General features: G+C 42.0%; 2 protein-coding genes across 3 annotated transcripts; both read right to left on the bottom strand.

Moving 5' to 3' along the window:
• Positions 1-453: 453 nt before the first annotated feature.
• Positions 454-11,299, bottom strand: LOC119115647 (forkhead box protein P1-B-like). 2 transcript variants are annotated; one of them, XM_037240421.1, is made up of 16 exons: positions 11,181-11,299; positions 8,395-8,535; positions 4,720-4,872; positions 4,569-4,658; positions 4,002-4,113; positions 3,824-3,926; positions 3,595-3,702; positions 2,881-2,968; positions 2,566-2,643; positions 2,275-2,467; positions 2,084-2,160; positions 1,886-1,987; positions 1,693-1,820; positions 1,504-1,549; positions 1,245-1,408; positions 454-1,168 (listed from the first exon to the last, which is right to left on the bottom strand). In XM_037240421.1, exons 2-16 carry the CDS (start codon positions 8,518-8,520, stop codon positions 1,012-1,014), a joined length of 1,725 nt encoding a protein of 574 aa, XP_037096316.1. In that variant the 5' UTR covers positions 8,521-8,535; positions 11,181-11,299; the 3' UTR covers positions 454-1,011. The 2 variants fall into 2 exon arrangements, with proteins under 2 accessions (XP_037096316.1, XP_037096325.1); XM_037240430.1 differs by having other exon boundaries at positions 2,275-2,434.
• A 467-nt stretch (positions 11,300-11,766) lies between these two features.
• Positions 11,767-15,728, bottom strand: LOC119137862 (eukaryotic translation initiation factor 4E type 3-like). The gene is made up of 7 exons (XM_037277414.1): positions 15,251-15,728; positions 14,508-14,580; positions 14,160-14,254; positions 14,023-14,083; positions 13,877-13,943; positions 13,232-13,387; positions 11,767-13,137 (listed from the first exon to the last, which is right to left on the bottom strand). Exons 1-7 carry the CDS (start codon positions 15,415-15,417, stop codon positions 13,097-13,099), a joined length of 660 nt encoding a protein of 219 aa, XP_037133309.1. The 5' UTR covers positions 15,418-15,728; the 3' UTR covers positions 11,767-13,096.
• Positions 15,729-15,737: the final 9 nt, after the last annotated feature.

The following is a 15,737-nucleotide window of genomic DNA, read 5'->3' as shown; positions in this document are numbered from 1 at the left end:
CTATGGCAGAGAGGGGATGATCCAGAAGTAGTAATATTTCGACTATAATATTTAATAACTCTATAGGGAATAATCCATTGTGGCATTTGGAATGCTAATGCTATTCACTGAATAGTATTCAGTATTGCTTGTGCTGCAATTCTGATGAAGTAGAATATTCATTCTGTGACGATTTATAATAATAATTCATTAAATTTGTATAGCGCTTTTCAAAAACCCAAAGACGCTTACAGGGAACAAGGCAAAGACATACATGAGGGGAGGGGGACGGGGAAGAGACAATTTATCACGACTTTTGAAATCTCAAGACACTTACAGCCATGTTTTGTCCAGAGATTTGGGGGGTAGAGAGTCGAAATTCAAATCTTGTTCGCCATTGGAATAAACTCCCCGATTTAATTGGATACAAGAGAAACGCCCAATGGGAGCAATTTCACAAAACAAACTACACAGTTTTGACAGTTATCATGATGAATTTATTCTTCATAGAGTTGGTCTACAGTAAAAGGTAAATCTATAGCATCTACTCATACATGCTCAATTTGAGAAAATTCAGCAATGTTTGTGGTGGGGGTGAAAAATACCAACACGTATAAAGACATTCTGTTTTTTTAATCACCTGATGATATTGTTACAAATATATGCGATCACGGAGGCAGTGAACATATCAAGAATCATCTCTACAAATGTATATATAATATGACTAAAATAAAAATCAACTATTGTTTTTTCTTTGTTTATTTTTTTAATTGTGAAGTGCTCCCTATCCGTGTTCCCTTTCCTTTGGCTTCTCTGCTCCTCATGCTCGTGTTTAAAAAATATCAACCATGAAAAGACAGTTTTCACATGTGTGATCTCACTTGACTGTACAGAATTAAAAACTGGATAAAAAGAACCCCCCGAAATACTGATAAATAATAAAAGAACAACAAGAGTGTTTGGTTATGTCGATGAAGCAGTTGCTTTGGGACTCTTTTGGAATACGTGGTTTTGAAATCTTGGACCGCGTGGTCAGAGAGAGGGCACGCGGTCCAGACGAAGCCGCTCCGGGCTGCCGTTGTTGTCGTCGCGGTTCGTCTCCGGGCTGTGGCCGTGCTCATCTGTGCTCTCGGGAGATTCGTAAGGGTAATTTTCACAGATTTCCCCATCTTCTTGCTCCTCTTTGATGCTGGTTCAATGAACAAAAGTGGCGTGTTAAACGCATTTCATCAGCAATCATTCAGTACTGCGCGTGGGGGGCATACAAAGCTTGCGGTGGCGATTGCGTGGCGCTGCTGTCGCTTTGGTAGCCGGACCCGTTGGCAAGGGCGCCGTTCATCTGCTCCTGGAGGACGTGGGGCAGGGAATGCAATGGGATGCTGCCCATCACACCCGGGTTGTAGAAGGCGTTGCAGTCTAAACTTCCAACCTGAGAAAGTCACAATTATCGTTTCGTGTGAGGTGATCCACTTTTCCAGGTCCCTGTCAAACAAGGTACGACCTTTTCGCACACCACAGGCCTACCTGGGAAGCAGACCCAGCTAAACTCTGTCGGTTTTTTAAGAGGGAGCTGTAATTGCAAAGAAAAGAAAAAAAGCAAGTCAGGGCTTGGTGGGAAATGACTAAGTCTCAGACGCCAAACCTCCCAAAAACATTCGTGCGGAACGTTGGGTCTGAGATGTTGTGGCGTCAACAAGGCATTAGCCAACTCACCCATTACCGGCTGCCTTCTGGGGCCTTCGTCTGTGGAACTCGATCTCGTCCACCGTCCACACGGCTCCCTTCACGTTCTCCAGGCGTACAAAGCACTTATGGAGGCTCAGGTTGTGTCTGACAGCATTCTGGACATTTCCAGAAAATAATACATTACGATACGCAGACGATTGACACCAACTGGCAGCCGTACCTTCCATGTGGCCGCGTTGCGTCGGAAATAGGCAAAGTTTCTTGTGAACCAGTTGTAGATTTCATTTAAAGTCAACTGATTGCGCGGTGACTCGTATATTGCCTGAGGAAGATGAAGGAAATATTCCAAAAGTAAAGAGAACAATTGCAAATTCTTGCAAACACACCATTTTGCGTTTTCATCAAACATAGCCTTTACCTGTCGTATGAGCGACGCGTATGTAAATGGCGGTCTAACTTCCGTGCTCAGGTAGAACTCCTTATTATCAACGATATCTGTTCAAAAACAACAATCTTACTCTCAAATTTCCAATGAATATGCTTTTCCAAATTCAAAATGCTCTTTTTTTCCCCGTCGTGGTCAGGTGTCTGTGGATGTTTGGCATTCACCTTGGCTGACAGAGCGGCTGTACCGTCTGCGTACAGGGGTTCCGTTGAAGCCACCGCTGGGAGTAAGGACCGAGGGGGATTCGGACAGGGGCGTCAGGGGCGTGGAAGGCGCCGTGGCGCTCTGGGACAAGCTCATATGGGGACCTTTGGGCGGCGTTGCCTGGGAGAAGGACATGTTAGGCACAAGGTTTGCCTGCAAAGGAAAAACAAATTAAGAGAAAAACCAAAACATTGGAATGATATCCCTTGAACCGTGCAATCTACCATCAAAGCGTTCATCGGCAAACTTACGGGCTGAGCGGCAACTTTGGGCTCCGACGACTTCAGGTGAGCCATCATTGCTTGAAGTCGCTCTTTGTCTTTCTTTAGCTATGTTCAAAGCACATGAAATAGAGAGGTGCTAAGTTCACTGTCTGTGATGTGACAAAAACACACTGGCTTATTATCTGGCACGGATGGAGGTGTAAGCTTGTCAAAAAATGCCATTTCTGGTTCCAGACGTAGTGTGAAACCAACATGACACCATAGCTGGCAGACATTTTATATAACTGTAGCTAACGCTACAAAGTTGACTTTCTTTGATGAAACAAACTACTTGAAACAAACCTGTAGTTCCAGCTGCTGAACCACTTGCATCTGCACACGACACTGTGCAGTGCTTTTGTCGTCAAGCGTGTGTTCACTGTTCAAATGCCTGCGGGGAAAAAACACATTCAAGAGCAGATTTAAGAACAGCAAACATCGCGGCTGGAAGTGAACGTGTTAAATGTGCCAGCGGTAGAAAATGCATAAATTATTCTTTTTCCTGTTTTTTGTCTGGACTTGTCATGCACACACTGGTTGTATAACTTTGTGATACACTAGCCAAAGTTTTTCAAAACTAGATTTGAGACTGAATAAAACATTTCAGGAAGTTTTGCTGATAGTCTGAACTAACTTGCCTATAAATACACACGGGTAGGATTTCTCTTTTTCTCAATTTGCCAGTATTCCTTGTCCGGGCACCAGTATCTCCAGGCGTCTGATTTGAGGCACAGGTTTGCAGTGCCACTTGGGTACCATTTTGTGGCTACTGTTCAATGTGTTCTAAGTGTAGCAAAACACGCAAATAATCCTTTTAATCAGTATATGATTCCTTCCACACCTTCGGGGATCAGTCTCGGATCAATATCGGAAAGAGCACGCCTTAAAAAAAATCAGATGGGATGGAAAGCCAAAACACGTCACTCATCAAGACATCTCACAAACAGTACCTGGACAGAAATAAATAAGCACCACCAAAGGGTCCAATCAGTGTTGCAGCAACAAGCCACGACTCACTTGAGAAATGCCAGAAAGTCTCCAAAGACTGTCTCACAGCCGGGCCATTTACACATGCCGTTCCCGTAGAGAGCGTGGCTACTGGGCACGTTTTCATCGAGCGAGGCGCTGGAACAAGTCAGAAAATACCACCGGTGTCAGTGATGCATCTCTGGATGTGTAAGTAAACGAAAGTACAGGCCCACAATACTGCAGAACAGGATGTATGAAAGTTTTCACAGGAAAGCACCTTTCCTTCCTTTTCAGGAGAGCGGGGTGTCCGTTGGTCGCAGACTGGTGATTGGACGACTCCCTGGAGTCTCCGCCCGTGGATAACGTGCCATTTTCACAGCCTAGAAAACCCAACGGCGTGTTAAGAGTCTGTCCATCTGCCTGTCCGAGCTTCACCTCCTGGATTGCCGACGTACCGGTAAGACTGGTGGGGAGCACAGAGAGCAGGCCTTGCCTCTGCAGGTTGAGCAGATGCTGCTGCTGCGCCTGAAGAAGTTGCTGCTGGATGGCAATCTGCTGTGCCGTAAGCTAGGACACAAAGGGAGTGATTTACGAATGGGCACAAACAACAACAAAACGGTTCCAATCTCTTCAAATACTGCAAGCCCAAAGACAACAAAAAGTCAGTTAGCGGTTGACGAGCGGTGACAGCATTAATGGGAAGGGATGTTGGACTTACTGTTACAAGCTAATGCGATTATTTCACTTTAGTTCTACAGTACTCCCAAAGGATCGACTAATGTGGTCAGAAAGACTCCCTTTATTGTCTGCATACCTCTTGTGGAAGACAAGCACATTTAGAAAGAAACAAAACATTTCCTGCATGCACACACCCACACCTGCTCTCAGCCAAGTGCCTCTTCATTCTGCTAATTTCATGTTGATGGATTTATGAGAAGTATGTTTGTCACACTGGGCATCGGTATTTATATTCACAGATGTGCATCTGTGTGGAGGTAAGAGGTGCAAATATGTCCACTTACCTCCTGGCTAACAATCCCTGCATTCTTCTGTTGGAGCAGCTGCATATTTAGCTGCTCTTGCTGATTCTTGAAGACCTCTTGAATTTGTTGCTGCACATAAAACAAGAATCAGACCAAACTGACGGGTTGTACCCCCTTCCAGACGCAGTACCTGGTGCAGCATGAGGGCCGTCTGCTGCTGGAAGAGGGCTTGGATCTGCTGAGGGCTGAGAACCTGCTGCTGCACCGCTTGCTGCTGTTGCTGCGGCTGCTGCTGCGGCGGAGCCTCAGCTGGTGGGGTCATCATGGATGACGATGTTGGAACCTGTGACAACCAGGACATTGAGGATGAATCAACAGCCCAGCCAAGGATTAATTCCTGACATCATCAAAGATCTAATTATGTGAAACAATGGGCAAAATGTCAAGCAAGAGCATGCAAACAGATGTGGGAGCTTATCAACTAACAGAGGCACAACCAAAAAAATCGCATCTGCCGAACAAGCCAACTTTGCTGCACAGTTGTGCAGTCCTAGAGCACGCAAACAAATGCACGTCCAATGTGATTGATCAAAACCTGAGGAAAAAATTGAGATGATGTATTTTGTGTCTGCAAATAGGCAAGGGCTGATAAAACGACAGGTCCACTGTTTTTGGAGAAGTGGTAATTATTGTTGTGTGATATCCACTAACTTGTCACAAATATAAGGCTGAGAATCAACAGAATTTGGTTGTCCAAAATTTTGAATGCCATATCACACAGAATAGGCATATGCAGTACATCCAGGGGCCACTGTATGCAGCGAGTGCTCCATCCATCCTTTCATACATTACGACCGGCAACACAACAGAGGAAATGGACCTTTTCACTACTGGCCAGTGGGTGTTTTTGTGAACTTTTAAACAGACTCACACACAAAGCACAAAGGGAAAAACGGGGTGTGGTGTCACTGACAGTGATGAAAACACTGGCAGAGAGAAAAACAAGATGAAACGCTTGAGTAAACATATTACGAATGCACTTGATAAGAATGCCCTTGTTGGTTGGGTGGTGACGAGTCACACGTGTTTGAACACGCTTTACAAACATGAAACAGAACCACAAATCAAACGCATACTAGGACACATTATTAAAGTTGTTATTAAGAAGTCAATTTACCTTAAAACGGAGCTTCAAAAAGAAATGTAGGCTGTCGTATCTACTCAAAATCTCATTTTAGTGGTTCAATATCTTATGACAACAAATGTCAGAGCTAAGAATACTATTGTTACAATTGTTGTAGACTAATTACAAAATGCTTCTTTTCTACAGAGACCCTTTTCAATGAAAGAGCAACTGATAAACAACTAAAACAATGAACAATGAGAGGGAAAATAGAAAACTCAAAAGTACGCTGTGTCACTGGCGTTGGCAGTCTTTCCTGTAAATCAGTATGCAAACACATTGTGACTCACCTTTAGTAAATCACAAATGAGAACGGTTTGTTCTAAATTGTCAATGTGACATGAATTAAGCAACAAATTGTGACTTATGTTTTAAAAGGCCTGCTGTTGTCCCCTTTTCCATTGTCACAATGGTAAAAACAAATGAGCTGTCTGAAGACATTAGAAGGTCGTACTGTAATTTGCAAGCACAAGACCTCCAATTTGTATCTGAAGCCATCCCCAAAGACCTTTGTATTCCTTTGTTTCAAAACGAAAGCTATGAAAGCCAAACTGGAAGCATTTGTGGAGGCAAGCATATAAAAAGGAAAAGCTACATTTTGTCAAGGAGTACCTGGACAAAACACAATCCTTCTGGGAAAATATTTTCTGGGCGGACGAAACAAAAATAGAGCTCTTTGGCAATGGACACCAACAGTTTGTTTACAACCGGTGCAATGAAGCTTTAAAAGAATGTATGCAAACGTGGATGCGCCAATACAGATGAGCGGGGACTGCATGTTCATCCATTTGACTTCAGCATCCCACATGGTCTTTCTCTGATAACAAATGCGCATTTACAGGAGGCATTTCTTGCTTCTGCATTTGTATGTACAAACGGCAATTGTATAAATTAAACATCGGCCGTGTTCAATAGCAGAGCTTTCATACCATTTCATGTCCTTGACAGATCAGTATTTACTTTCACGTCCGTCAATAGTTTATTTTGACATTTTAGGACTATCCTTATTTTCTCTCACTCTCGGTAATCAAAAATTGATATACCCCTAGGATTTTGTGTAAAATTACAAAATGTTGAAGGATATGTTTATGATCACTTGGGTTGGTAAAGTGGAATGTATTGTTTTCAAAGTTGCAGGCCACATAAAAATGGGCCGGGAGTCTGACACACATGTATAAGTGTTCTGGCCCGCATGACGCATGCCATACCATCAAAGAAACTTGTAACGTGAAACATCAACGTAACGTTTGTGCGTGATCATTTTCCCAACTCACCTTCTAGTGCAGAAAGTTCTGTCAATCCGTTTCAGATCAAAACGTACCAAACAACAGCAGATGACCGCGGGGGAATTAGACTGCCATCAAAACAACAACAACAAAAACAACCAGTGCCACATAAACAACATCCTCTACTGAGCATGCAGCAATCTACCAACCCCCACTCCGCTCCCTGTCGAGCGCCTCACTGCTCTGGCAATGTTTGTAGTAAACATAAACAAAGTCATCAAAATTGCACAGAGACTAAATAATGAATAAAAAGCAGGCAGAGCCTGTTTATGAAAAACAGAATGCAGGATTCATATTTTAATTAAGGTCTGAACCACAAACAAACATCTCTCTGAGGCAGAGTCTGTTTAGAGTCGGGTAAACAAACTGACGGAGAATTTCACTGGGGCTGTGGGCTAACAATAACAGTCGACGGCCTCCTTGTTTGGCCTTTCTTATGAGATTCAATGCAGTCAAGGTGGCCACAAAAGCCATGAAAAAAAACAGGTCTACCCCACAGACAGACAGGCAGAGCTGGTTGGCCCCTCTGTTTTTCTGTGGACACCATCAACACAACAACAGCCTTTGCCTAATCCCTGTTACCATGGCAGCCAGCAAGTCCAAACATCTTGTGTTGTTGTTATTGTTGAGAGTCATACCAGTGAGCAGCCGAGTGTAAACACAGATCTGTTCCTGCAAGACTGGTCTTGTGAACTCCGAGATGACTGACAGCCAAACGCACACATGGATGCAAAAAAAAAGCACTAAAATTTAATACTAACACGTATCCTGCAAAGCACAAGCAACTGCAAAAACACCCACAATATTATATTGCACAATCACAGACACGTGACTTTCCCTAGCAGACGCACAAACCGGGCACAAAAAGGAGTTGATTGAAACCGTTAAACAGGCAAAAACTGTGTGTGGGGGGTGGGGGGCTCAGGACAAGAGCTAAAAGAAAATCCCCCTCTCAACTCCCTCCCTTTCAAAATCCCTGCACCCCTCTCAGTGCTAACTTTCAACAATAATATAAAGACACAGTGAGGGGTTCAAGGCTACATTGCACTCGCAAAACAAAAACCTCACATCTATCTATCTATCTATCTATCTATCTATCTATCTATCTATCTATCTATCTATCTATCTATCTATCTATCTATCTATCTATCTATCTATCTACAGAGTATCTATCCATCCATCCGTCCGTCCGTCCGCCCGCCCATCAATCCATCCCTCTATCAATCTATCTGCCATAATTCACACAGAAATGTCACACGGTGCTCTTCAATGTGTGCATTGAGCAAAAGTGCTCGCGAAATGCGAGCAATGCTCCAATACTGAGGTGATGTTACCAAAGTGAGACTGAACAATCAGGATTTGTATAAGAAAGGGAAACCAACAAGAATAAACTGACCCTGGGTGACTCTGGGGGAGGAGTATGGCCGCTCCTTAGTCGACTGTCATTCTCAGCATTTTTCCCGTTCTGTGTCCTAACAGCTGGAATGGCGTGGCTAGTTGGTTCTGACCCAGACTCGTGCATCTGGACTTCACTGACCTGAGAAAAACAAACAAGTGGTGTCAATGGAAACAGCTGGATGAAAACTGTGGCATAATGGTAGACAGAAAATACAAATCTCAATGGTGAGGTTATTTAAAAGTCAAGTCAAGGAGCATGATAAATTCCAACTACCGTTTATACCCACAGTAGGAACATCTTGGTGGCATAATGAACATGAGGGGATTGGCTACATAGTTTTTAAATTATGTACTTTAAGTAAGCTACCAGTTACAAAGTAGCCATAGCAAAAATTAAGATCACTTAAAGGGGAAGTCAACCCCCAAATTTCGTTTGTAATAATGTGTTCTGTACAGCTCAACTGGTCGAAACACCGTCTTCTGATTGATGTTTTGTTTGTGGAATGTGAGTTAAACGTTTTTCCGTTTTTATCCATCTCAGGGGATGGCCATTTTGCCATTTGTTGTCGATTGAAAATGACATCACAGTCACCAGGTATCAAGTCACAACCAATCAAAGCTCAGCTCCAGAAAACTGGTGAGCCTGAGATGGATAAAAATGGGAGAATTTTTGCTGTTTAACTCATATTCCACAAACGCAATATTAATCAGAATGCCGTGTTGAGACTAGTTGGGGCAGTTACAACAGATTGTTAGTTGACCTGTTATAGAGAGTTTGGTTCTTCATGACCCCAAGCCACGGACAATGCTTCATATTGGCACTTGGCCTTTCAAACTATATTAGCATCTCAGCAAGGCATTGACAAATTCTGGAGCAAGCAAGCGAGGCAAAAAAGCGCATACAGAGGCGACAAGTGTAATAAGGATATGTTGCCTAAAGGCGTTACACAGCACTTAAAGATGGGCTCAGCGTAAATGAAAATTGTTTTCCATTTCAGAAATAAACATACGCTTGGAGATTTGTCCGAACGTGGTTTCCCCAACTATTTACGCCATTATGTGTTTGAAACTGAACAACACCGTTAAAAGCCTTGAGAGTTATTGCTTGATTTTAAGGCGCGGACACCCAAACACATCCAGCAAGGCAACAACTACTCTCCAAAAAGTTACCAAAGCAAGCTCAATGGTAAAACACTATGCTTTTATTCACTATTATCTGAAATTCGGTTAGCAATCAACCCGGTTACAACGTAAAAGAAACAAACAAGCTACGTACGGTACACATTGCAAACAGTCTCCTCTGAAACTGTGAGAGGAACATGCTTGGTCTATTTGTTGAATAACTGAGTGCTGCCATGACTACTGTAAACACAGGGGCCCTGGGTCTGTGTTTATGTGCAAACATATCTTCCTTCTGGAACAATTTACCATTAACCAGGTGGTGCGATAAACGGCCGTGTCAGGTAGTACAATGCACAAGAAGGCTTTTATGTGTACAGCTTGGGAGTGCTTGAGTCAAAAGCTAAGCAGCATAAACAAAAGTAAATAAAGTAGGCAAACAGATAATGTGAGCAGATGGAAAAGCTCAGATGAAACGGGCGGCATTGCCTCAAGGAGAACTTCATTAGGTTCAAGGCTCGCAAACTTGTAAATTAAACATGTAAGTCAACGGTTAAATATACAACAGTCGTTTAGGCTCACGATTAAATTAACATCAAATTATTCGGATTGTTGGGACTGATGTCCATGTTACAGATGAAATGTTATTTGGTCACTTGAGAACACACACACAAAAAAAAAGAGTACTTCCTGCATGAAAAGTGTCAGAGAAGTATTATGTAATGAATGAGAGGGACATTGTAAAGATGGCAAAAAAAAGTGAAGTGATTCTGCAAACGAAAGTCAATCCAAACCATATCTACCATTTGCAGGCCAAGTTTCTCTTGTGTTTACTCAAGATCATGGTTACTACAAAAGACAAAAAGCTGAGTTTCGAAAACGTGAGTCCACTTTCTTGGAAGAACCGAGAATGACTATTTAACTATTGTGCATTCAAGAAAATAAGACATTATGAGCAAAACATTAGATTATAAAAACAGCACTGTGGCAAAAATGTTTTTAAGAAAATAAATGTGTGAGGTTTTGTGGTGTTACAGTTTGACTTCAACTTTCTCATGCAAACAAGGTGATCGTAATGCATTGTGTCAATGTGTTTGTCCCTTTCATTTTGGATGGGCGGTCGATACAATCGTTCAAATCAGTCTTGTTGTTTGTTAGTTCTCCAATCTGTTTTAGAGGAGAGTACCGGTAGTAGCATATTTACAAAGATGGGTTTACTTCACTTTAAGGATGGGTCGTGTCACCCAATGTTCGACATTCAAACACTATCAATCTGAATGAGCTTGAGCAGATGTCAAATAGGTGTTGCACAATATTAAGAAATGTGCTATATGCTCGGCACAAAAATGAATGAACTCGACATCCGCCGAAAGCAGCCATTGCTGTATGATATACCCCAACATTAAGCTAGTGGAACGAGGAACTGCGAGTTAGCATATTCGATGAGCGCATGTTATTCATCGGCTAAATTTCCTCTTCTCTCCTCCGGAGAATATGAACGTGTTTTCAAACCCAACCCAGGGCTTCGTAGCGATGCACAACAAAAGCTAGCCGCTAACCGAAATGAATCATCTCTCTCGTTTTGCCAACGTCGATATGGCAATACATATGGCGTCCAGATTAATATTCGTTTATCAGCGTGCGACTCCGTCCACTTTTACTCACCAGCTTGCGTACGCGTAGATAAAGTTGGACTCGGTGCGGTGTCGGGAGAATGAACCTCGGAGTGGCTTCGTTGGCGGCGGGGCTAGCCACAAGTTGCTAACAGAGGGCGTGGCTTCGATAAAAGTAAACAATGGTGACGTCATGTCCACACGCGGGACCGTCCGTTTAGGAACGAAAAGATCGCACGGATCACTGTGTAGATCTGTATACATTTGTATCGTCGTAAAGTTATACTTAGATAAACAACTGGTTCACAAAAGTTAAGCGACGAATGCTCTCTTCGAGTTTCAAACTAGTGAATTAGTTAATCAACTTTGTTTGAACCTGTCAGCAAGGGATTCATTCAGCAATGTGTTCTCAGTTTATTAAAAAACAAAATATGACCCTAGTGAGGATATTCAGTTCAGAAAATGGATGGATATCTAATTGCAAAATTATTTAACGTGCCTCAAAAATAATTGGCAATACTGATGAATGACTCGTAAATAGCCAAAAGATGGCGACATTTTCCCTCTCTCCACGTTCAATGTAGTGTGTCAGCAGTCATCAATTTCTGTTGGCGAACCCACAAACGAATTTACGTAAATTCATTTACAATTTTTAGCAGGTTTATTTTAAACAAAGTCAAACAAACACACGCAAAGCATATTGTTTGCTGGCAAACACAAGGCACTGTCCAAGATCAACAGTTACAAAGGTCAGAAGTCTTGAAGTGAAAGGTCGACTGCAGACGTGCAGGGAGTTTTCCATGAACACGCTCTTTTAATGGAATTACTTCAGTGAAAACATAAGGGTAAGAAAAATTTGACCTAGCCTGGCAAAGTCTGTCATTAGTTTGGGGCTTAAAGAAAATTAAATAAACATACATCAACGGCCTTTAGTCCAGGGCTGTTATTCTAAACCAGGTCACCATGCGCGCAGTAAAATAGTGAAAGGCAGAACAATGAGATGTCTTTTACATCAGCTGGGAAAAGCCACAAAGCTACAATACACTTGACCTGGATACAGTGTCTTAATGTGCTGCTGCTTGGGTCACATGACATAAATGGCAAATGCAAGGTGATGACCAATAGTAAGATGGAGAGAGTGGATGTGGGTAAGTCATTTGTTTGACTGCTTAGCAGTGCTACGCTACACTATACTATGCTAGTCTCCATGTGCCATACAGTGTAAATATGAATCCATTCAGTGTGTGTGTAACAGCGCAAGCCACTGTTTTTAGTCAGTCATTGAAGCGCATTCAGTGTGCTTCAATTTCTCAATTATGACAAGCAGCTCTTCTGAGAGGTAAAGGACCCAACGTATTGGTCTCAAACGCAAAAAGGCTATTTGGAGTTGCTACAAACACAATTAAGTCATGGCTTCCGACATCAGTTTTGTGTTCAATTAAACAGCAACATTTCACACACAGTAAGATAAATTGAGACAAGAGCATCGTTATTTCGATATTTTTGTTTGGTGGTGTGCCGTGAAATGTTTATGTAAAATAGGTGCACTGGTTCATTAAAGTTTGCAAAAGTGTGCTTTAGGGAACTTGATTTTGGCCGTTATGTACAAAGATTATAAAGACGTGTCATTCTAAAGATGTACTCAGTTAAAGACCATGAGTTTGTGTTCCAGAAACTGAAATGAATACTATAATAGATCAAAATGACACATCTGTACATAACCTGTTATATTTTCGCTAGAACTTTGTGTGCACAAGTTAGTAAGAATAAAAAACGAGCAAAACTGTTTCAAACACAGTAGAAGAATGACTAGTTCCGAAAAACAAAAGGAATTTCCTTGCCGTAATATAACGGCTACATTTTGAGTCGAGTATGTTGAGATTAAACGTGAGCTTCAACTCGACTATTTCAAAATGTGCCTACATATTATGGTGCGAGCTGTGCTTTAAAGTGCAAAACGTGTTAACATCAAGCTCGACCTCCTTCGAAAGCATGATGATCCTTATGAGCTGTAACAAAGCAAACATGAGTATTACTTAACATTTATGAGCTTCACAATCAATGAAACAATTGCAGAAACGCACAATGTGATGAAATACTCACGTTTGTAAAACACCGCTTTAAATGGCGTTTCCGGAAGGAGCTCATGGATCCTCCCGACAATTTTAGACTCATCAGCGCAGGATGCGTTTCCATTCCACACCTGAACAACATCTTCTCTGTCTCTTACACTTACGCTGACACCGACCACTTCATCTTCTGTGGGTGAAATGAGCCGCGGGTTAAATATTGACGATAGATCAGTGGTTCTTAACCTTGTTGGAGGTACCGAACCCCACCAGTTTCATATGCGCATTCACCGAACCCCTCTTAAGTGAAAAATAAAATAAGATTTTCTTCAAATTCAAGCCATAGATATGTTTTTTTTTTACTGGTGCACAAAACGAGCCGTGCATGAACATCACCTTGTTCAAAGGACAAACACAATGCATGAACTCACAACAAATTACATACATACCTGCAAATCAGTGTGACTTCTGCTGTTGCTTTTGAGAGACCGGTTCCGATATGCGTCATCACGAATTTACAAGATAAGTCATGTGTGTCTGGACCTCCGTGGCGGAGGCTCTGCCGAACCCCTGAGACCGACTCATCGAACCCCTAGGGTTCGATCGAACCCAGGTTAAGAACCACTACTATAGATCACATGTCGTTCAAGCGAGTTATTGAAACGATATCTTACTGTACCTGCGGCACAATAATCACTGAACTGCTCCCCGATGGTGGCCAGTAGCAATTCCTTCCACACAGCAGACTGTGAAGATAAAGACTTTATTAAATACCTCATAAAGATTGTGAAAATCTGAGCTATTTCATTTCATCACATCACTCACTGTGCACTCTTTTGGTATTTTCAACCTCCAAACACCTCCTTTCGCGTTACTTTCTTCCTCCCTGATTGAAAACAATAAGAAAATAGATAAGATTTTGTCGATGAGTAGATAGAGTATTTATCTTTAAAATAACTCACCAGAGTGGTTTTCTTTCACCTCTCATCAGATGATAGCTGCACCTCAGTGGCAAGATGGCAACATTGGGTATGTTGTTATAAACTCTCCAAAAGTTCTACAGGAGGCAAATGTTTTATTTGCATTTTTCTGGGAGATTGGGTATCGATAGTTTCAGATTTTAATATTTTCTTTAACTATATGGAAATTCCAGCCAGAGGATTTTATTGTCATTTAACTACCACTGCTATTGTTAGGAATTCACAAATGGAGTAAGTTCTAAAATACTAAGTTCTAGTCTTGTTCTGGCAGAATTATGTTACAGACACTGTGTATGATGGGGCAAGATTATAAAAGACTGGAAATCTTGCCTGGACTGTCTCAACGGTGTAGATTTTCTTCAGGTTGGACTCACATTCAGCTGCTGTAGCTCCTGGAAGAGATCTGACAAAGGAGATACTTATTTAGAAAAAAAACATTAATTCGGCATGTTCCAAATAAAATCTCTGCCCAGTATGTGTCACGTTCCTGTGTCCTGCCAATCAAACAGAAAGCATGGAGGTGGGAATCACATGACGAATCAGCAAGTAAACAACTCTGACCTCATTAGAACACAGCAACCAGTGACATGTACGCAAGGTGGAGGATGACGCTTGTGTAACTCATTCAACATGAAATTTGATCTGAAATGACAAGTGGATGTCTAAGTGGGGCCTAGTCGCGAGGACTAGCCACATGAGTCTTTATTGGCAACCCGGCAAGGGGTCAACCGTTTTGTAGCATTAAAACTTCCAAAACTAACAAGTGAGAAGTTAATTTGAGTTTGTGTGAAATTAGTTTCAGTATGAGTGATCATTTTATTTTAATTATGGGATCCTCACAAGGTGTCATATAAATGTAGGTCAAAAAGGAAAATAGGTCAGAAAAGCTAGAAACTCTTGATTGACGTGACTTTTATTTGAATAGAATTTAGTTGAACATGCCCAGCAACGACTTTTAGTGTTGATATCAATTTTTCAATACTTGCTACATACTGCATCCAATTTCTTTGTTCTCTTGAGATATAACAGCTGAATAATAACGTTATTATTTCAAATGGAAAGCTGTGACGTACCTATCAAGCCAGAAGGTCCAGGCAGAATGTAAAGGCAGAATGTCACTTTCTTCATCGTAGCTTCCCAAATCGGTGTCTTGTTCTCGGATGTGAATACTGGGTTCCAGGAGAGCCAGCGGGCTGGATGGAGAATTCAAATGTAACGCGGCAGTCACCGGTAGTGCCATTGTTGTTGTTTTTTCCGCAGAACTCCAATGACACTGTCAAAAAACTGGTAGTCGTCTTTTGACGCTGTTTCCACCGCAGCTTCTGAGTTACATGTGCAGTGTTTGCTCGGTGAAAGTAAACCTGATGATCAGCTGATGACTCACTCAGCCGCACCGCACAACAACAACAACTAAAAAAAGACGCTTCCTCTTTGGATATGCAAGTGGGGACAAAGCGGTACAGAAAATGGATGGATGAATGGATGCTTTCGACGTCTGACGTCCACAGAAAATCATACGTAGTATTCGATGTTGTCACAGTTCAGTTTGATAGTAATTGA

Source organism: Syngnathus acus, chromosome 2 (genome assembly GCF_901709675.1).
Source record: "Syngnathus acus chromosome 2, fSynAcu1.2, whole genome shotgun sequence".
In the NCBI taxonomy this organism is placed as follows: Eukaryota; Metazoa; Chordata; class Actinopteri; order Syngnathiformes; family Syngnathidae; genus Syngnathus; species Syngnathus acus.
This window is presented reverse-complemented; position numbering and strand designations above follow the sequence as displayed.